Source organism: Mustela nigripes, chromosome 12 (assembly GCF_022355385.1).
Source record: "Mustela nigripes isolate SB6536 chromosome 12, MUSNIG.SB6536, whole genome shotgun sequence".
Classification (NCBI taxonomy): Eukaryota; Metazoa; Chordata; class Mammalia; order Carnivora; family Mustelidae; genus Mustela; species Mustela nigripes.
Window position 1 is genome coordinate 64,852,968 of NC_081568.1, and position 21,175 is coordinate 64,874,142.

General features: G+C 55.4%; 1 protein-coding gene across 8 annotated transcripts; it reads left to right on the top strand.

The window, feature by feature from the left end:
- The first annotated feature begins 7,103 nt into the window (after positions 1-7,103).
- On the top strand, positions 7,104-20,069 carry SLC34A1 (solute carrier family 34 member 1). 8 transcript variants are annotated; one of them, XM_059417457.1, is made up of 13 exons: positions 7,106-7,209; positions 8,381-8,501; positions 8,624-8,773; positions 8,863-8,991; positions 9,064-9,207; positions 10,093-10,204; positions 10,328-10,523; positions 10,605-10,700; positions 16,342-16,411; positions 16,691-16,858; positions 18,069-18,185; positions 18,289-18,413; positions 19,045-20,069. In XM_059417457.1, exons 2-13 carry the CDS (start codon positions 8,393-8,395, stop codon positions 19,546-19,548), a joined length of 1,920 nt encoding a protein of 639 aa, XP_059273440.1. In that variant the 5' UTR covers positions 7,106-7,209; positions 8,381-8,392; the 3' UTR covers positions 19,549-20,069. The 8 variants fall into 8 exon arrangements, with proteins under 8 accessions (XP_059273446.1, XP_059273445.1, XP_059273444.1 ...); XM_059417461.1 differs by lacking the exons at positions 18,069-18,185; positions 18,289-18,413; positions 19,045-20,069 and adding exons at positions 17,800-17,836; positions 18,000-18,018 and having other exon boundaries at positions 7,105-7,209; XM_059417458.1 differs by lacking the exon at positions 8,863-8,991.
- The last annotated feature ends 1,106 nt before the right edge of the window (positions 20,070-21,175 follow it).

Genomic DNA, 21,175 nt, shown 5'->3' on the forward strand with positions numbered 1-21,175 from the left:
CATGGTGACAGTCAAGCAGATGGCATGGGGTGGCCACAGGGCAAGTGCAGAGCACACAGTGACCTTGGCTTTGGCGACCCCTCCAGGGTGGGGGCAGGCAGAGCCCCCAGCTGCTACCTGCCTGACAGGAAGTGCTGACACAGCCATGGACAGATGCTCCCTGGGGCAGCCATCCCTACCCCCAGGAGCGAGCACAAGGTGCACCCTGCAGGGGGCCTGGCCTGGTGGTCAGGTGACTCCAGTGTCTGGGGGATCAGTCGCTGGCACTCAGCTTTCGCAGGGAAAGAATAGCCGGATGGGGGAAACACACATAGTTGGTTATGTTGAATCAGATGCCACCTAGGCCCATTCACAAAAAGCAGGGGGCACCATTCCTGTCCCTGGTGGTCCTGGCAGGTCCAAGAAAAGCTGAAACATGAATACATGTGTGTCCTGGGACTCCTGCCTCGACTAGGCAAGGGGTGCTCTGTGACCATCTTAGCTCCTCTCTCCAGGAACTGGTCTGGGGGTTGAACAGAGTCAGAAAGCCAAGGAGAAGCGCCAAAGAAGCACCATCCCACTTCCAGGCCAGCCCAGCCCAGGATGCTGGTGGCCAGAATGAAGTCTCAGCCAGCTAAGAGGGGTGGGCACCAAAACCCCACTAGCCAAGTAGGCCATCATCTTCCAGCCTTATTGTTGAGGGGCTGGAGGAACCCAGAAGCCAGACCCAAAACCTGGAGCATACAGTATGCCTCTGGAACTTAGAGCCTGGAACCCAGACCAGAACCCAGACCAGAACCAAAACTGGACTCTGGGGGTGTCTGGGTGGCTTGGTTTTTAAGCATCTGCCCCTGGCTCAGGTCATGATCCCAGGGATCATGGGATCCCTGGAATGGAGCCCTGCATCAGGCTCCCTGCTCAGCAGGGAGCCAGCTTCTCCTTCTCCCACTCCCCCTATTTGTGTTCCCTCTCCCACTGTGTCTCTATCGAATAAATTAATTAAATCTTTAAAAAAATAAATAATAAAAATAAAAACTGGGGGCACCTGGGTGGCTCAGTGGGTTAAAGCCTCTGCCTTCGGCTCAGGTCATGATCCCAGGGTCCTGGGATCGAGCCCCACATCAGGTTCTCTGCTCAGCGGAGAGCCTGCTTCCTCCTCTCTCTCTGCCTGCCTCTCTGCCTACTTGTGATCTCTGTCTGTCAAAATAAATTAAAAAAAAAAAAAAAAGAATGTTTAAAAAAAATAAATAAAAATTAAAAAAAAAATAAAAATAAAAACTGGAGTCTGGAGGGGCACCTGTCTGGCTCAGTTGGTAAAGGATGAGACTCTTGATCTCGGGGTTGTAAGTTTGAGCCCCATATGGAGTCTGGGATCTGGGATTAGAGGTTGCAGCCCAGAATCTAGAGCCCAATGCCTAGAAGCAGAGCCCTTACTCGGCTGGACATCAGAAGCCTGAAATTGGAACCAGGGACTAGAGCTCAGATCCTGGAGCCCGGGACCCAGGGCTTGCCCCTGAGAATTTACGTATGGGGCCTAGAGCTCCAGGCCCAGAACATGGAGCTCAGGACCTGAAGCCTACAGCCAGAGCTCAGAGCTTCTGGTCTGGAACCTGGAGCATGGGACTGCCATGCTCACCCTTAGGTCTGGTCCCTGAGGCCGGCATGAAGGCAGAGAGCTGGAACCACACTAGGAAGGGAGCTGCAGGGGAAGAGATGATTTCTGAGAAAAGCCCAAAGCAAGCTCAGCTCTTTTGGCCACAGACTTTGGCCTTCTCCATCAATGAGTGACCGATGCCTGGGCTGTCAGGATTAAACATTACTCAGGGCACTTATCCCCCAAACAAGGATGGGGCATCCTCAGGTCAGCAGCCCCTGCCCTGGATCCATGGATCTAACATAGCCTGCAGCACCCAATCTGGAAAACGGGGCTCGGAGGGGAGAACACCACAGGACCCTGCCTGCTCTGTGCCAGGCAGCTCAGATGGAAGTCCAGATTGTCCAGGAGAGGACAAAGTCAAGGGGGCCAGGGGAGGAACTGCTCTGGTCCCTAAGGGGAGGTGGGAGGCGGCCCCTGCTATGTCACCCAGCCCATTGGTGAGAATGGCTGCTTCAGCCACAGATAAAGGACGCCCCCATGCGTGTACAATGCACACCCACGTTGCGTCTGTGTACCGGGGTGGAATGTTCATGGCTGTGTCCACCACATGCTGACTCACGGTGAGGCTTATTTGTTGGTTGGAGAAATAAACGCATTGTTTCAAGGAGACAGGAGAAGCCCTGTCGTGGGATGACACTGGTCATTAGTCAGTTCTCCCCCCAAAAAATCCAGTTCATGGAGGGACTGTCTGGCATGTTAATTTTTCTTCCCCTGATGGTCCTCCAACTTTAGGTCCTGCAGAAAACGTACAGGCAGCAAACTGTGTGTATTTAAAGGAGCCGCGGATTACAGAAACAGCTGGTTGTGCCAGCTTCCCCAGCTCGCTCTGTTCCTGGCCCAAGCTCTCGTTCTTGGGATCGTTCTCTACTCAGCTCAGCAGTCCTGCTGCTCCCGCGGAAACTGTTTTCATTGGCGTGACCAGATTCCTGATCTGTCAGTCTGTCACACTCGCGTTGGCCATGCTGTCTCGGCTCCCACCTCCTGCTCCTTCCCAACAAGCCCTCACAAGCTGCCCCCACCCCCAGGACCGCCCCAGGACAGCTTGCCTGGGTCACTAAATCTGCTCTGTCCTCACATTCCCCGACAGCTCTGTGGCATCTGACCTGGCTGATCAGGTTGTCTCTCTCAAGACAGGGGTGAACTTGGCTTCTGCGACATCTGTTTTTCTGCTCTTCCCAATCCTGTCATACCTGTCGGCTTCCCTCTTTTTTTTTTTTTTTTTCTTTTTTGCCCTCCCCCAAACATGGGTGCTCCTCCAGGCTCAGCCCCAGGCCTTCTCTCTATTCAATGTGCACATTCTCCCTTGGGGGAAGGGGAGGCATCTTCACAGGCTACACCTGAGGCCTTGAGGCAGGAGGGATGCCAAGTCACTCTGGGCACCAAGGCTGGGACAGGATGCTGGTCTTTGTACTGGCAGGGCCAGGTTTGAAAAGAGAGGGGTGACAGAGTCAGAATTACATTTTGAAAAGCTGGCCGGCTGCTATTTTGGAGACTGGATCGGGAGGCACAAGGCCAGAAGCAGGGAGAGCCTTCAGTGAGAGATGGTGGACCAGACCCGGGAGGTGGCGAAAGGCTGAGGGAGCTCCCGCTGATGGGAAACGGGGAGTGCTGGGTGACGGAGGAGAGATAAGGAGGTGGGAGAGAAGGACAGTCCAAGGAGCCTGCTCTGTTTCTGGCTCAGATCAGAGGACCACGCACTGCTCCCTGAGGCTGGGAACGTGCGGGAAGTGAGGAGCACGTTGTGTGCTTCAGACCCACAGAGCCAACTGCTCACACCAGAGGCCCCTCAGACACAGTCTGTCCAGACGGATCTTGGCATCTTCCCTTCCAAACTGCTCTTCCTCCCGGGTGTCATTTCTCAGGTGAGATACCGCCAACCCCCAGGCTCCAGGCTGAGAGGTCTAGGGGAAGCTGTGGCCAGAGTGCTGGTGAGCAGACAGGGCAGGAGTCAGTATTCGGGGGACACGCAGAGACTGTCACGGGCTGGGAGGAGGCAGCACGTGAGTGGAAGGAATTCCAGTGAACCAAGGGGCAAAGACATGGTCGCCTTCTCCATGCTCGCGGGAGTCCGGAAAACAGCTCCGGTCGGCTCCCTGGGGCTCCTGTGGCCACCCTCCCAAATTCCTTTGGTCATGGTCACTGCCGGTAGCATTTTATAATGATGTCTCTTGCAGGGCCTATGATGGAGAACTGCGTCCTTCCTTAAACCCAGAGCTCCGTGAAACCAGGGAAGGTAGACGGCAAAATTATCAAAGATCCTAACCTTATTAAAAAGAAGCACCCCAGGGGCGCCTGGGTGGCTCAGTGGGTTAAAGCCTCTGCCTCCGGTTCAGGTCATGATCCCAGGGTCCTGGGATCGAGCCCCGCCTTGGGCTTTCTGCTCATCGGGGAGCCTGCTTCCCTCTCTCTCTCTCTCTCTCTCTCTCTGCCTGCCTCTCTGCCTATTCATGATCTCTGTCTGTCAAATAAATAAATAAAATCTTAAAAAAAAAAAAAGAAAGAAAGAAAGAAGAAGAAGCAGCAGCACACCAGGGCGCCTGGGTGGCTCAGTGGGTTAAGCCTCTGCCTTCAGCTCAGGTCATGATATCAGGGTCCTGGGATCGAGTCCCACATCCAGCTCTCTGCTTGGCACGGAGCCTGCTTCCCTCTCTCTCTCTGCCTACTTGTGATCTTTCTCTCTCTCTCTCTCTCTCTCTGTCAAATAAATACATAAAATCTTAAAAAAAAAAAAAAGAAGCACCCCTAAGTTCATAAAGAGCACCTCAGAAAAGAGCACCTCAGATACAGTGGCTTCTGCTCTGGGTCTGACCAGAGCAGGGCAGGAGAGAGGAACATGGCCTGTGGTCGAGGTCCCTGGACCCAATGGGGATGGGAGCGCCAGGCACCCCTAGACAGCCTCTGAGCCCAGTATGACTTCACCAGCACTTGTGAGCCCGAGGACGATTCTGACACGAGAACTCAGCAATGACTACCTGCCCCTGGCTCAGCAACACCCCTCCCACCCATGCACCCCAATCTTTGCCAAATCACTCTGTCCAGTCTAGAGAGTTTCCGGGACACCCGAGGGATCGCTACATAATTAAGTTTCAGAACAGAACATGATGCAACCATTAAAAACAACATTGGTCCTGAGTGTAAATACACAGGGAAGGTAATATGCAATGGTAGGTGGAAAAGAGCAAGACGCAGTCTTTCATAAACAAAAAAATCCAAATAGGTGAGAGAGGTACAGAGAAAAGGCTGAGAGGCGGTGTTCTGTGACAACAACGGGTTGAAGAAGCAGGATTGTTTTAATTTTCTTTTTTCTGTGAATGGAAACCTTTCTAGGATGCCCCACGTGGCTGATTGCCTGCCTCAGTTCTTCAGAATCTCCCAGAACAGGTCATAAGGCTCTATGGCTGATTTTCCAAACCAGGGCATTTTTTAAGTGAAAGGGAACTGTGGGCCAACAGTCATCAGCCAGGACTTAGCCAGGCAAACCAGGACTTATGGTCACTCTACCCAAAACCGATCCAGTTGCCCCTCTGCCCACCCCTCCCTGGTCCCCTGGGGCTTCTGTGGCCTAAACTGACACAGCCACAATGTGGAGGGGCTGGGATCCAAACCCAGGCTGGCCTTGTTGTCTGCTCTTAGCCACTCCGACAGAAACTCCATTATGAACACTAGCCAGCGGACAACCCCACAGTGTCCTGCAAATTAAGTACAAACTAGCTGACTTTTGTCACGTTAGAGGGGAGCTGTGCAGAAACATCCATCCACCTTGATGAGAAAGGCTGGATTTGTGTCACCCCAAAATATGTGTAATATAATAAGCTGCAGCCCAGGGGGACCCTGAGCAATCAAAGGGCAACCGGTGAGCCCAGGCAAGTTGTTGACCTGAAATAGGGTTGCGAATCTAGAGGAAGTGGAGCCGTTCCCTTGGTGGGGACACTGCAGCCATCCCCGGGACAGTAAGAGGGGCACACAAGCGTGAAGAGAACGCACATGCTGAGAGACTCTTCTAGTCACTGAGATGGGTCAGCTAGCTCATTGAATTCAACCACTGCAAAAGAACTGCCGATTGCCATTTTATTATTATTTTTTTAAAGATCTATTTATTTGAGAGAGAGAGAGAATGAATGAGCAGGAGGTGCTGAGGGAAAGAGAATCCCAAGCAGATTCCCCACTAAGTGTAGAACCCGATGAGAGGCTCGATCTCACATCTCACAACCCTGAGATCATGACCTGAGCTGAAATCAAGAGTGAGACACTTAACCAACTGAGCCACCCAGGTGACCCTCTGATTGCCATCTTATACTCGAAGTGACTTGCCTCAGCACCCCAGGCTAACCCAGGGATTAGACAGGAGAGAGCTGACCTAGCCAATCTTGACTCAGCACAGAGTAGGAACTCAACTATTGTTCTTGGGAATGGAGGGACAGACACATGACTGGCTGGCTAGGTAGCTGGGGGTGGTGGTGGTAGATGGATGGGTGGGTGGTTGGACAGGTTACTCAGGCAGTTGTCCAAGCTAGATTTTGAGTGGAACCCACCCCTGCTGGATCTGTTGAATCTTTCTCCCTCAGAAGGGAATATCTCTTCTCATCTCTCTTGTACAGCTGGGCCCTAATTCAAGCTCCAGAGTCCTGTGAAAGGGAAACAAGCTTCCCAAAGCCTCCCTAAGAGTCCTCTCTGGGTTTCGGGAGTTTTGCAACAGACCCCATATCATCATCAGCATCTCAATCCAGCAACCCAACTGTCATATAGTTCATCTGTCTGCCATGCTCCCCTCCCCCATTCCACTACCCAAGTATCCCTGGGATGGATCTTCTCATCCCTCCTGTCCCACTTGATTCAGACCCCATCATCTCTTCTCTAGACCATCTCATCAGCCTCTTAGCTGGTCCCTATGCTTCCAGACTTTCCCCTTTGACGGACAACCTCCCACTAAAGAGACCATTCTAAAATGCAGACCAGGCCCTTCCTGAACCAGGCCCTTCCTGGAACCAGGGGTTCCACATTCTCTCAGACGAATCCTGGATCTGTGGTTGCAGGCTAGAGACTCTCCCTGACTCAGCACTATGCAGCCTTTCCGGGTTTCTCTCCTGTTACTTCTTCCATCGCATGCTCCCTTTCCTCTAAATGCCCCCCAAGACCCACAGACAGACCCACAGACATCCAGATACATGGCAAGGCTATTCCACGGGGAGTCGTGTTAGGCCAAGAATGAGGGGAAGGGGCTGGAGCCATGAAATTTCCTTGAGGACTATGGGAATAAGGTGCCTAAGTAGCATCAGGATCTCTGCTTGGGGGCAGAAGAGGTACCCTAGCTGGGTTTGGGTCTCTGTCAGGCTGAGTTTCTGTGTGGGGAAAGGGAAAGTTTGATCATGGACTCCCCCAGCAGAGCTGACGATTAGTAATTAACTGGGAGGAATCTCAGGGGGGGAGGTTAATCGGGGAACAGAGGGAGGGCAGCTAGGGTTTTAGGACTTTGCCCTTGACCCAAGGGTATAAAGAGGAGGGTCCCAGCCCTTCCTCAGGCCCCTGGGGCTTCCTTAAGCAGCTGAGCAGGAGCTGAAACACAGAACCCCAAGGTAAGCCCAGGGCTCCCCTCTCCCAAACCCATCCCCAAGTCTTAGTAGGCAATAGCCTATCGCCCCTGCTTCCTCTCCTCTGCCCTAATTCTGCTTCCCCTTCCTGCTCGGGCCCAGTCTAGTCTGGCTTACCCCCCACCCCAAAGGAACGAGGACTCATGCTCTTCCAACACTTGGAATTTAGCTCAGCACCCCCACTCCTCCAAACAGCCAAGGGCCCCTGGGACAATATAGGGGTGTGGGATTATGGGTAGCTGATAGAGTCTGGGGTACTCCCACCCCAACAACCAAGAACTCCTGGGACAGTTCAAGGGGCCCTGAAGCAAACCAACAGCTTCTCAGATTGGAGATAATACAGGGAAACCTCCTTATCTAAACCAGCCTTGGTCTGAAACTCATTCATGGGAGAAAGGCCATCAGTGTTTGTTTATTGCTAGGAGGCAGGGAGGCAAATGGGGAAGGAAATTCAGTTGTGAGGGTAACCCAGGAACTCAGGATTCTGGCCAGTAGACCCTTTCCTGAGTGCATGTCCAGCTGGTCCCAAGAGCCAACAGGTGTCCATGTCTCCTCATGGCTCTCAGAACGGTCAGAACTCCTCCTGCATGTGCAGCCTTGGCCCATATCCGCAAGCTCGGCTAACACACGTTCCCCAGCCCCCGCCGGCTGCAGGGCGCTCCCAGCTCCTTCCCCTCCAGGGGCCCCTGCACCCGCGCCCTTGTCCCTTGCCATCTGGCCCCTCCTACTCATGTTCATCTCAGCTTGATCATCTCTCCCCTCCACCCCCTGCCATGGGGCACACTGGTAGCACTTGTATCTGTCATTAGAACCCTTGGCCCTATTGCCACAAGGGATTATTTCATTGACATCTGTCTCCCCGTGAGACTTGGAGCTTTCTGGGGGCAGGAGCTGTCCTTGTATTTAGCCATTGCTCTACCCCAGCGTCTAGTCCAGTGCCTAGGCTACAGCAGATTCTTCATAAATACTCATTGCCTGATGAGTACAAGCATCTGGCCCGAGTACCTGAGCATCTCTGCTATTATGGGGTAGAGGGTATACTTCCACGGGTATGTGTGCATGTGAGTATGGGGGTATGGATGTGGACAGTGGGTGTGTGGGTATGTGTAAGTTTTCAGGACAGTAGCTGTCCCTCAGTGTTGCTGCCACCCCACAGTGTGTGCCCAGGATGATGTCCTATGGAGAGAGGCTGGGGGGCCCGGCTGTCTCCCCACTACCAGTCCGAGGGGGCCACATGATGCATGGGACAGCCTTTGCCTACGTGCCCAGCCCTCAGGGTGAGTGCTCCTCCCATCCGTGGACCCTGAATGCCCACAGTCGCTCACATCCCAGTGAGGTGTCCACCCCTCTGAGCCTATCCCGGGGCTTCTGGGAACTCCTAACCAGCCTCCCTCCCCAGTCCTGCACAGGATCCCAGGGACCTCCGCCTACGCCTTCCCCAGCCTGGGCCCTGTGGCCCTTACCGAGCACAGCTGCCCCTACGGGGAGGTTCTGGAGTGCCATGACCCCTTGCCTGCCAAGCTGGCCCTGGAGGAGGAGCAGAAGCCAGGTGGGTCCGGGCTGGGGGTGGACAGCAGGGGTGGCAACATTCAGTACCCTAGCCCCTGGCCCCAGTGCTCATGCCCAGCCCATCTCCAGAGTCTGGGCTGGCCCAGAAGCTTCGCCGGGCTGGCATGACCCTCGTCAAGGTGCCCTTGATGCTCGCCTTTCTCTACCTCTTCGTCTGCTCCCTGGACGTGCTCAGCTCTGCTTTCCAGCTGGCTGGAGGTAGGGCCAGGGGGAGGGGATTGGGACAGGGTTCCTGAAGGGCATCACGCAATGCTGGCTCTTGTTCCTCAGGGAAGGTGGCTGGTGATATCTTCAAGGACAACGCCATCCTGTCCAACCCAGTCGCGGGGCTGGTGGTGGGGATCCTAGTGACCGTGCTGGTCCAGAGCTCCAGCACCTCCACGTCCATCATCGTCAGCATGGTCTCCTCTGGCTGTAAGTAGGCCCGCTGCGGCTAGTGAAAGGGCGTGGGGGGCTGCGTGCCCTGGAGGGGGCTGATGCAGCATGTCAGGGCTGGGGCCAGGGGGAGAAGGGGGCCAGGGAGTTAAGAGCAAAGGGCAGGACTCCAGCTTCTCGCACTCCATTTTCCAAGCTGTGTCCAGGAATAGTCTCAGCCAGGAGGGGTGTCTGAAGATCTGGAAAGGGTGGCAGGTGGGGAGTCCTGCCCCAGGAAGGTTCAGCACCTTATCACCCATAGTCACTTATTCCACTGGCCAGGGAAACAGAACCTGCTGGAGCTATACATATGATTTACTGCAAGGAATTGGTTTACATGATTGTGGGGCTGGCTGAGGAAATCCAAAATCCATAGGGCAGGTTGTTAGGAAGGGTAGGCTGGAACTCTCGGGGGGAAGCCAATGCTGGATGGCCTCCATTTTGCTCTTAAGGCCTTTTATCTCGCTGGATGAGGCCCACTGAGATCACCAAGGGTGATCCCCTTCACTTAAAGTCAGCCGGTTGTAGAGGTGAATCACACCTGTGGAATACCTTCCAGCAGCAGCTAGATGAGCATCGGACTGAATGACTGAGTCTTGTAGCCTGGCTAAGCTGACTCATGAAACTAACCACCACGCTCGTGTACCGTGCACACATGGGTACAGATCTGTCTCCACGTGCCGGACATGGGCCCTCGGATCCACACGTGCACGCACAGTGCATGTGTCCACCGTGCTTGGTCACACACGTGTCCCTGGGACACCAAGACTGGGCAGTATCGTGGCAGGACTGCCCGGGGGGGTGGGGTGGGATGTGGGCAGGTGTTTCCGGGGCAGGAGCTGGTGGCCCTCACACAGTCAGTGAAGGGGTCTCCTCTTCTGCTAGTGCTGGAGGTGAGCTCTGCCATCCCCATCATCATGGGCTCCAACATCGGCACATCTGTCACCAACACCATCGTGGCCCTGATGCAGGCAGGGGACAGGACTGACTTCCGGCGGTGAGGGGGTAGAGTGGTGAGGGGCCTGTGTGTGTTGGGGGAGGGTGGTCCCCAGGGCCAGGAGCCGCCAGCCGAAGTGCATCCTGACCCCGGCCCGCCCTGTAATGCGGCCTCCCTGCTCAGGGCCTTTGCAGGGGCCACGGTGCACGACTGCTTTAACTGGCTGTCGGTTCTGGTCCTGCTGCCCCTGGAGGCCGCCACCGGGTACCTGTACCATGTCACTCGACTGGTGGTTGCCTCCTTCAACATCCATGGTGGCCGCGATGCCCCTGACCTGCTCAAGATCATCACAGAGCCCTTCACCAAGCTCATCATCCAGGTGGGGCAAGGCTGGCGTGGAGGGTGATGTGGGATAGTAAGGACCCCTCTCTCACACCCCCCACCCACATCTTGTGCACAGCTGGACAAATCTGTGATTACCAGCATTGCCACTGGCGACGAGTCCCTGAGAAACCACAGTCTGATACGGATCTGGTGCCACCCAGACCCCACAGGGGTAAGTCTCAGGTCTGGCCACAAGGAATATTGTACCAATCCCTTCCAGTCCCCCAGCGGCTTTGGGGAGTTATTACCAATCAACTTGAGTTGGCATGTCATTGATCTAGCCCAGTGGTTCTCAAACTGTGGACCAGAGGCACTTGTGCCACCTGGGAACCTATTAAAGCTACAAGATATTCAGCCTTTCCCTAGACCTAAGTAGGTCTAGGAAAAACTATCAGAAAAAACTTGAGGGGATGGGACAGAGCAGCCTATGTTTCAACAAGTCTTCTCAGTCAGCTCTGCGCTCAAGTTTGAGAACCACTAATCTGGCTCTACCTTCTGGCTTCACAGGGAGAGTATAGGTTCTGAAAGGCTGAGACACTTGCCCGAGCTTGTCCTACCATTTCAGGGCCCTGAGGACAGATCTAGCAGTTTAGGGCTCTCTTCTCCCCGCCAAGATGCCAGGGGCTCGTGACTCAGCTGTGCCACGTTTAGGGGCCCAGGTAACGTGGCAAGGGGGTGAAGGGGTTATGAGGGTGCCTGGGAAAGCTGGACAAACAGGAACAAGAAAAGGGGGCTGTGTGGAGACCTCCCTGGAGACACAACAGCGACTAGTACTCTTGTCGGGGCTCTTTCCCCTGGAGACTGCCACAGGCATGCATCCATGTGTCCTTCTGCACCATTTCTACTGCCCAGAATGGAGACCTGTTTGGATCAGTGGGACGCTTGTGCACCTGCCATGACACCAGGCTCACAAGAAAGCAGGCAATCGGCGCACTTTCTCACTCAGCCACGGAAAGGGAAGTGCTTCATCAAAATCCTGATCCACGGTATTTGCTTTACCTCAGTTGCCACTTCCAAGAAGCGACTCCATTCAGAACAGAGCGAAGGCAACCCAAAGCCCAGGGCTCAGCAGGCCCGGCCCCCTCCTCCTTCCTACTTGCTACTTGATATCACTGGCCCTTGATCCCAGCGTGAACACAGAGCAGCCTTTCAACCCGCCTTCTGCAGTGCCTTCCTTCACATCAGAGCCGTGCGCAGCTCTGGTCTGGCACTTCTGAGTGTTTCAGGCAGTCGGACATCAAAAAGCCCATGCGGGCAGCTCTCAGGCTGGCTTTGTGACCCCTCCAACATGGTGCTGCCTTCTCACCTGCCCCCTGGGCACTCTCTGAATTGCCCAAAACCTCTTCACTCCATAGCAGAATGGGGGCGACACAGACATCACACCGCTGGATCTTCACAGGAAACAAGCCACAGGAGGGAGCTCCTGGGCTGCGGAGTCCCTCCCTGGTGCCTGCCTGCAGCTGTGCTCAGCTGGCCTTCCTCCCTTCTGCTATGGAGTGAAGAGGTTTTGGGCAATTCAGAGAGTGCCCAGGGGGCAGGTGAGAAGGCAGCACCATGTTGGAGGGGTCACAAAGCCATGCAACAGGTGCACCAGACGCTGCCTGCCCCTGCTGGAATCCTCACAATGTAGGGCAAGGTGGACACGGACAACCCATCTTCCGCAGGAGAAACCCGGGCCTGCTTGCGTGAAGTCAGCCACCCGAGTTTACCTGCCCAGGGCGCTGTCCCCACTGCTCCCTACATCACTTCCCTGAGTGCTGGTCTCGCAGCCCGCTGTCCCAGAAGAATGGGTCCGCCGCAACAGTATCCATACGGGATTTCCCTGGCTTGAAGAGTAGCAGACAGGTGGCATTCGAGCTCCCTTTTCTCATCCTCTCTTGAGGTCAGTCCATGTGGAACATGGCTCCACAGCCCCGTGCCTGCTCTGGCCATGTGTGCTGGGGGCTCTTCCTGCACCAGACTCGAACTTTTCCTGTGACCACCATGTCTCCCTTCCAACCTGTCCTGGTGGCCTCCATTCCCCGCCCCCCAACTGGACCCAACCTCACCCAAGCCAGTCTCCAAGAAACCCAGTCACCAAAATCAGCATTGGGAATCTGAAGGTTTCCAGATGGTGGAAGAAAACCCAGAGGCAATTTTAACGTTCCAACACCTCTTGACACTCCAGGGGCCTACCCTTGTCCTGGGAATTACCTTCTGATGTACTCACACTATGGACTGCCAACCCTACTTGCCTGGTTTAAACAAGCATTCCTCAAGGACTTGCAGCCAGGGACACAGGATTTATCTCTGGTCCTTTTTTTTTTTTTTTTTTAAGATTTTATTTATTTATTTATTTGACAGAGTGAGATCACAAGTAGACAGACAGGCAGGCAGAGAGAGAGAGGAAAGCAGGCTCCCTGCTGAGCAGAGAGCCCGATGTGGGACTCGATTCCAGGACCCTGAGATCATGACCTGAGCCCAAGGCAGCCGCCCAACCCACTGAGCCACCCAGGTGCCCTATCTCTGGTCCATTTTATAGGCTCAGAGAGGCTTGCCCAAAACCATACCATGGAGATAAGATGAAAATCCTGGTGGAATCTGGAGCCCATGCTTCTGAATCTCCATCTCGCTGCCTCTTCCAGAAGTCAGTCTGGTGTCCTATCATGTGTGTCCATTTGCTACTCTGCCCATCCCGCCTGAATGCCACAGCTGACCACAGCCAGAGACTTCTCCAGCAGCAGTAGGTGCGGCTCTAAGGAGTTCTCCACTTTGCCACCAGATGGCGCAGCTGGCACGGTGATTTCTGCTTCCAGAAAAACAAAGACACTGAGCTCCCGTTCTGCTTCAGGCTGAACTACGGCTCGCATCCTGTGTCTTTCTCCCAGGGAGAGGATTCTTGGAGCCTCACAGTCTTTTGCGAGCTTAATCGTGTCCTGCACCTCCTACTGGCACTTAAATCCTAACTCTCTTCCAAGAATCCTCAAAACAAGCCCCTGGGAAGCGGTGGGCAGCGTTATAGACCTCATGCTGCAAGGCAAGGAAACTGGGGCCCAGAGAGGTTCGGTGTTTGGTCCAGTATCACAGAGCTGGGAGTGGCTCAGATGGAGTTGCAGCTTAGGACTCTTGGGGCTCATTTATTCTGTTCTTCCCACAGAACTCACCCCTCCTACCCAGGTCCAGGAAGGATAGGCACACCTAGGGGTATGTCCCAGACCCTGGGCTGCCCAGTTCTTTGTCAGGGCTAGAGGAGCTCCCCACCTTCTTGACAAGGAAGCCCTGGGCCTGCTCCCTTCCCTCACTCAGTACCCACTCCCAGCCTGACCATACAGCCTACACATTCTCTGGCATCCCCACTCCTACTCCTCTCTAGCCCTTTACAGTCTCTGCATTCTACCCCTCCCCCCACCACCACCACCAGCTCAGCCAGAGCCACATAACCCACACCAGAGGCACAAAACCCTGGCAGGAAGGTCAAGGGTCAAAACCCTAGACCTTAGCCCTCAGGTTTGCCCTGCCCACACACAGCCAGCCCTGAGTCAGATGATACCCCCTGAGTCAGATGATACCCCCCTCCCATGAAGTTCCTCCCCTAAGAGACCCTGGGCCCAGACAGGTCAGTGGGGCACAGGCTGATCAGGTACCCATTTGTCTCAGGGATCATCTGCCCAGGGCTCCAAGCTAGTCCATCACAGTGTTCCCCAACAGGGCCAGGACCCTGAGACACTGTCAGGAGCTATTGATCCTAACCTAGGACATCAATCTCACACAAACACATAAGCACATGCTCTTCCCACCATGTGGTCCTAGATGGGCCCGGCAATGGAGGGGGTCTAATCCTGATTAGGAGGCATGATGTCTTACTGAAGACTTAACATAAGTCTGCAGAGAGCACTTGGCACACATTTCCTCCCGTAACCTTTACAGCAGCTCTCTCTTTCTCTCTCTCTCTCTCTCTTTTGTTTTTAAAGATTTATTTATTTGAGAGAGAGAGAATAGGCAGGGGGAGCAGCAGGCAGAGGAAGAGGGAGGAAGCTCCCCGCTGAGCAAGGAGCCCAACGTGGGGCTCGATCTCAGGGCACCGGGACCATGATCTGAGCCGAAGGCAGATGCTTAACCGACAAGCCACCAAGGCACCCCTTTATAACAGCTCTTATGTCATCTGCTTTAAACAGGCTGAGAGGTGGCATGATTTGTCCCAGGTCGTTGGCACAAGAAACAGGACTTGCTCACATCCACTGGACAGCTGACACACGGCTTTCCCCCTTACACCCAGCTCTCGCCTACCCACACAGCAGTTACCATGGCCTCCCCAGCCTGCTTTTCCGGCGGAGCCCACCAGAGACTACTCTCTCCTAGTTTCTCAGCTTGCAGCGGCGGCCTGGGTTTTGAGGGTGCCCCAGGGCCCTTGTCTGGCCAGCTAGAACACATATGAGTATACTGCCTCACTCACAGCAGCTCAGGCCACTAAGAGAAACCAGACTTCAAGCCAGGTGCCAGAAATAGTTCCCATTTCTAGCATACATTTTATAAATGACATGATTTGGAATAAACCCTAAAGGAGCCATGACATTGAAGGGCCACGACCCCACCTGAGACATGACCCTCCACACAGGAAAGGTCTGGGGCTGTGCTGTGGAGGGCAGAACTCCTGGGACCAGTGCCCATATCAGCTCCCAGAGGTGGCAGAGGGTGAATAAGAAAAAGGCGTAGCTCTGGCGTTTTCTTGGGGCCCTAGGCATTCTTGTCCCTTTCTGGGGCTCAGTTCTTCCTTTGGGCTGGGATCCTGAGGGCAAGGAAAGGCTCCCCAATTACATTCAAGAAAAAATAATTCCTCAGTCCAACGAGGCTGCAAAGTAGTGGTCCAGACCAATGTGGCCCTCACATAATTGTAAAGAATGGGATTTCTCTTGCAGACTCGGGCCATTTGGCCATGCAGGGCTTCATCCCTGGATGGCGACAGTGGCCTGGAGCTGAGTGGCTGCTGCCCCTATAGGACCCAAACGCAGTCCTCCACCTCCTCCACGCTCAGCCTGAGCCCCTCAGTTAGGCTACCTGCCTGGCCCTGGGCCCTCTGAATTGGGGGGGGGGGTCTCTCCCCACTGAGTAGGTGGGTAAGAAGTAGGTGGGGACTGGACTTCTGCCCCCTGGTGGTCCTCCTTCCCCATACCCCAACCTTCCCCATAAAGATTTGAGCAAGAGGACAGTGAGCTTGGACTAATGGTGCCTCTGGCGAGAGGATGGGGGCACAGATGCTGGGGAAGGGGGCAGGGCAACACCAGGAGAGGGTTGGTAGTAAAGAATGGGGAAGGGAGAATTTTCATAAGGAGGGCCATGGTCAGAAGCACCCAAGGCCAAGGAGAGGTTGAGGAGAACAAGGACAAGAAGCCACAGGATTGGGGCGTCTGGGCGGCTCAGTTGGTTAAGCGACTGCCTTAGGCTCAGGTCATGATCCTGGAGTCTCGGGATAGAGTCCCACATTGCTTCCCAGCTCAGCAGGGAGTTTGCTTCTCCCTCTGACTCACCCCTCTCTCTTCGTGCTCTCTCTTTCTCAAATAAATAAATAAAATCCCTGTGGGCCCCAGTGAGAGCCAGATGGGTAGATAGGATAGAATGAATATTCAGAGGGCTGACCGTGGCCAGATTCTTGTGTGGCAGGTATTTCCACCCTCAACTCTCCAGCAGAAGAGACAGGCCAACTGTCCAAGGGCATGTAGTCAGGAGGACCACCTCCATCCCCCACCCCCACCCCCCGCCTCTCCCTAACCTTCCCCCTTATCTCCAACCCCAGGCTACATTTTCCTAAATTCTAAGTCAATCTCCTCTTAATCCAGGTTCCCACCCCCCTGCCCAGGGCAGAGGCCAACACCAGCTGGACTCTTGGAAATGTCACCATGGAGAAATGTGAGTGTCTGCATCACAGATGTCTGGCATGGCAGGGGCACAGCTGGGCAGAGGAAGGGCTGCACCCACCCCTGCCCCCTGCCACTGCTGCTATCAGTCCCAGGAAAACCAGCTATCAACCAGCTCAGGTCTGGGGCTTGGGCTAATCCCTGCTGTTGAGGCTAAAGGAGCCTGGGGTGGGACTTTAGGCTCCAATCCTAAGAAGGCATCAAAAGTGGGGGGCTGGGAACCAGCTGTGGGGGTTCAGCTCTCAGCTGCTTGACACTTCCCCCCCGCCAGGCAACCACATCTTTGTGGACACAGGGCTGCCTGACTTGGCCGTGGGGCTCATTCTGCTGGCCGGCTCCCTGGTGCTCCTGTGCACCTGCCTCATTCTCCTTGTCAAGATGCTCAACTCTCTGTTGAAGGGCCAGGTGGCTAAGGTCATTCAGAAGGTTATCAACACAGGTGAGTCCCCAAGAACTGCATGTGTGCACCCCAGGACGGGACCTTTCACATCTTACTAAGTCCCACTGCTGCTTTGCTGTGTGATCTGGGCAAAGCCCTGCCGTCTTGAGCCTGTTTGTCCCTGTGAACAAAGAGGGGGCAGAGTCAGGTGATTTCTGAGGCTCCCGAGGTGCTGGCAGCTGGTCATCTGTGGCTGCCCCTGACTGTGGTTCCATTCCAGTAGGTGGCTCGAAACAGATTCTCAGTGGCCACGGACGCATTCAACAAATACTCCCTACACCCTTGGCACTCCCTACACTCTGGTGCCAAGGGTCCAGAGCTGAGCCCCAGAGACGGTCCCACCCTCAGGGAATTCCCAACCCAGAGGAGGAGACAGATGTGTAATGAAAAATAAATGATCGAGGGGGGATACATTCATATTGGGGGTGATTCCCAAGGAGAAAGCAAAAATGACAGAGTATGGAAAAAGTTGCTTTCAGTGGGCAGTCAGCAGCCTATGTGAAGAGGCCAAAATGAGGAATAGCAGTCAGATGTGGCTGAAGAGTGTTCTGCGCAGAGGGAACAGTCAGTGCAAAGGCAAAGAGGCGGGAACAGGCTGGGCAGAAAGATGGCCAGCAGTGTGGGGGGAACTCAGTGATCGAGGTGGGGAGAGGTCAACAAGATCACAGGGAGGGAGCCCACCCTGGGGGCCCCCACAGGCTGTGATCAGAGCCTGGACTTTAGTAAGGGTAACGTGGGCCCTTGAAGGGTTGGGGTAGGGGGGTGACATGGTCTGATTTTCATCGGAAGCTTCATTTCAGGCTCTGGGGACGGTGCCTGGCACTGGCAGAGGTTGCATAATGAATGCTGGGGTCAGGTGCATTCGTGGATCTCTGGGAGCTTAGGGATGGGAGATACAAAGTCTGCCAGAGGGCCAAAGGTCAGGGAGGGCTTTTCCGCAGCCTTGTATCTACACGAAGCCCTGAGGAGGAACATGAAGTAAGAATGATATTCGGGCAGAGGGGACAGTCTGATGCAACCAGGCTGAGAAGGGCCTTTAATCCAAGACCAGGGAGGGCGAGTAGAAGCCCCCGCAGTTGAGCAGGGGACTGGACAGACAAGGCCCTACCTGAAAGCTGGTACCCAATACCTCCTCCCTAAGGTAGGTCCTGGCTCCTCTGCCCATGCATGCCCTCCTCCTGACCCTGCTGGGACGGGGGTGTCCTCGTAGACTTCCCCGCCCCCTTCACCTGGGCCACAGGCTACTTTGCCATGGTGGTGGGCGCCGGCATGACCTTCGTTGTTCAAAGCAGTTCTGTGTTCACCTCAGCCATCACCCCACTCATCGGTGAGTGTCCCTGGCATGGTGGGGCAGGGGGAGGGGCAGGCTGGCAGGGAAAGGGCCAAAGGAGGTGCCTGGAGGTGAACCTAGCCTCTCTGTCTACCCCCAGGCCTGGGTGTGATCAGCATTGAGAGAGCCTACCCCCTCACGCTGGGCTCCAACATTGGCACTACCACCACAGCCATCCTGGCTGCACTGGCCAGCCCCCGGGAGAAGCTGTCCAGCTCCTTCCAGGTACTCTGGGAGGGTGCCTGCCGGGGGTGAGACAGGGCTGGGACTGAGGTGTGGCACCTGACACAGGGTAGGACACCACATATGAAAGTTTCTGACTGCCTACTAAGGCCCACCCACTATCCCAGGCTCTGTGGAAACCGAACGGGGCAAAGTCGGCCTGGTGCCAGCCCCAAGACCTTAGCATCTACCAGGCAGGATTTACCTAGATAATCAAGCAAACAGCAGCTAGTGGGATCTGAGCTCTGAGGAAGGGGTGCAGCAGGACGGGGGGGCTGGGCCATTCTCGGGGATCAAGAACAAGTAGGGGGGCAGATGGCAAAGGGTTTGCTGTCCTAGGAGCAAAGGAGTGAGGACAAGCCTAGGGCTGGGGCCAAGGAGCCATGGAGCCAGAAACTAGTATGCATCTCTTTGCTGCTGGGTTCAGGAGGATCTGCTGGGGAATTTGCAAGAGGGGTCAGTGGGAGGAAATGTGTAGTGTTAGGGCAGAAGTGTCTCAGTATTTTCCTAGGAGCACATCAGCCCTGATTTTGCTGCTGCCCAGGCTGGGCCAGACTCCCGTTATCCAGCCGTACAGGCAGGACAGGGAGCGGGGGCCCACGCGTATCTCAGCCCTCTGCCTTCTCCTCTACAGATCGCCCTCTGCCACTTCTTCTTTAACATCTCGGGCATCCTGCTCTGGTACCCGGTGCCCTGCACGCGCCTGCCCATCCGCATGGCCAAGGCGCTGGGCAAACGCACGGCCAAGTACCGCTGGTTTGCCGTCCTCTACCTCCTCCTGTGCTTCCTGCTGCTACCCTCGCTGGTGTTCGGCGTCTCCATGGCTGGCTGGCAGGCCATGGTGGGTGTGGGAGCACCCTTCGGGGCCCTGCTGGCCTTCGTGGTGCTCGTCAGCGTCTTGCAGAACCGCAGCCCTGGACACCTGCCCAAGTGGCTGCAGACGTGGGACTTTCTGCCCCGCTGGATGCACTCGCTGCAGCCCCTGGACCGCCTCATCACCCGTGCCACGCTGTGCTGCACCAGGCCTGAGCCCCGTTCCCCACCGCTGCCTGCCAGGGTCTTCCTGGAGGAGCTGCCCCCTGCCACCCCCTCCCCCCGCCTGGCACAACCTACTCGACACAACGCCACCCGCCTCTAGCCTGAAGTGCTGCCGGGGGGGCAGAGAAGGGCCTGCACTGGGTGTCCGCTGTGGACGGGTGGAAGGGTGTTTCCGAGCATACTGGGCATGGGCCTGTCCTTGGGTGGGTCCACAGAGGTCTGGGCTTGTGGGACTGAGAGTCTGTGACATCCTGCATGTGTGGACTGATGCACCCGTGGGGGGCTGTGAGCAGGCTGCAGGGTACCTGGCTATGACTGTGAGTCCTTGGCCCCCAGGGGGGTCTTGTTTGGAGGCCTGTGCTTGGCTCTCCTGTACACACAAGTCCAACTCGGCAGAGCGGGGAGTAAGGGTGGGTCCGGAACGGGACTTGCAGCTGTTTGCTTGCGCAGAGATGCGGGTGCCTGAGTCACTGGCTGAGTTCTCACCCCTCCCCGTCACCTTCCTCCCTCCATTATACCACCCTCCTCATCCTCACCCCGATGTTCTGCAGTACCGCCACAACCCCCTTTCCCGATATTGTGTGATGAAAAAGGAATTAAATCCTCATTATGCATTTACAATTCTGTGTGTTCTCCATCTGGGGAGGGAGGGAGACCATGGCTTGGGGTTCAGCAGCACTATTACCTGCAAGCTCACCAGTCCACCTAACCCTGCCTTAATGAGTCCAACTCCTGATTCAGACTTCCTGGGAGTCCTTCCTAGGGGCCGGGGCCACCCCCAAGGCAAGTATAAGGAGGGCATTCTGTGCCAACTCCCTCCCCCTTTCTAGGATAACATTAGTGTTCCAGAAAACAAGTGACAGGTGGGGGCTTGTCAGGAGAGATGGGGTGGGGGGGACAGGAAAGGTGAAAATAGGCAAGAGAGGCCATGCCCTGGGCCCTGGAGCATAGTGGACAGGGACCAGCTACCCTCCCTCCCATCTTTGTCCTTTCCCTTTGGGCAATAAACCAAGCCTCACTTAAACCCATCCAAGATTTTCAATTCCTCCTTTTCCATGGGGGCCCTGGAGCTGAGGCCTGCAGAGTGAGGGTCAAGGGGTGGGCAATACCTAAGTTCTTCCTTCTAGTCCAGAGAGTCCTCTGGGGTCTTTGGACCCCAAGAGGGAAGGAAGGCCCTAGGGCCCCAGATCTCACTGTGATGGTCTTGGACATGTGCTCTCCTTCCGCTCCCTTTGGGGTATGTGGAAGGAGACCCAAGAACTCGAGAGCCCTAGAGGTGCTCTCCAAGCTACCAGCCCTATTCCATCACCCACTCACAACACTTGCAAAGGCTTCCTCCTGCCAAGTGAAGGGGGTAAGAAGTGCACCGCCCTCCAGCCTTCCTCCTGACTCCCTGACACCCCATAGTGCCAGGCTGGGGTGCACCTGCAGAGGGATGTGGGAGGGGCTCCCTTTATAGTGTGTCTTGCACACAGGTGTGGAAAGTTATTTTGGGAAAGGACTCTGGGAAATCAGGCCAGAGGTTTCTACGGGGCACTCATGGGTACGAGGGCCGGGTCTAGAGTACGGGAGGCTGGGAAGCCTCTGGACTCAGAATCCCAGCCCATCACGTAACCCTGCCTGCAAGAATCTTCCAGGGAAACTGGTCTCATCTGCAACTGCCCTGTGCACAAATACAGGATGAGCTAGCCACGTCCAGCATTTATTTTGCCCGTGCCGCCCCGCTG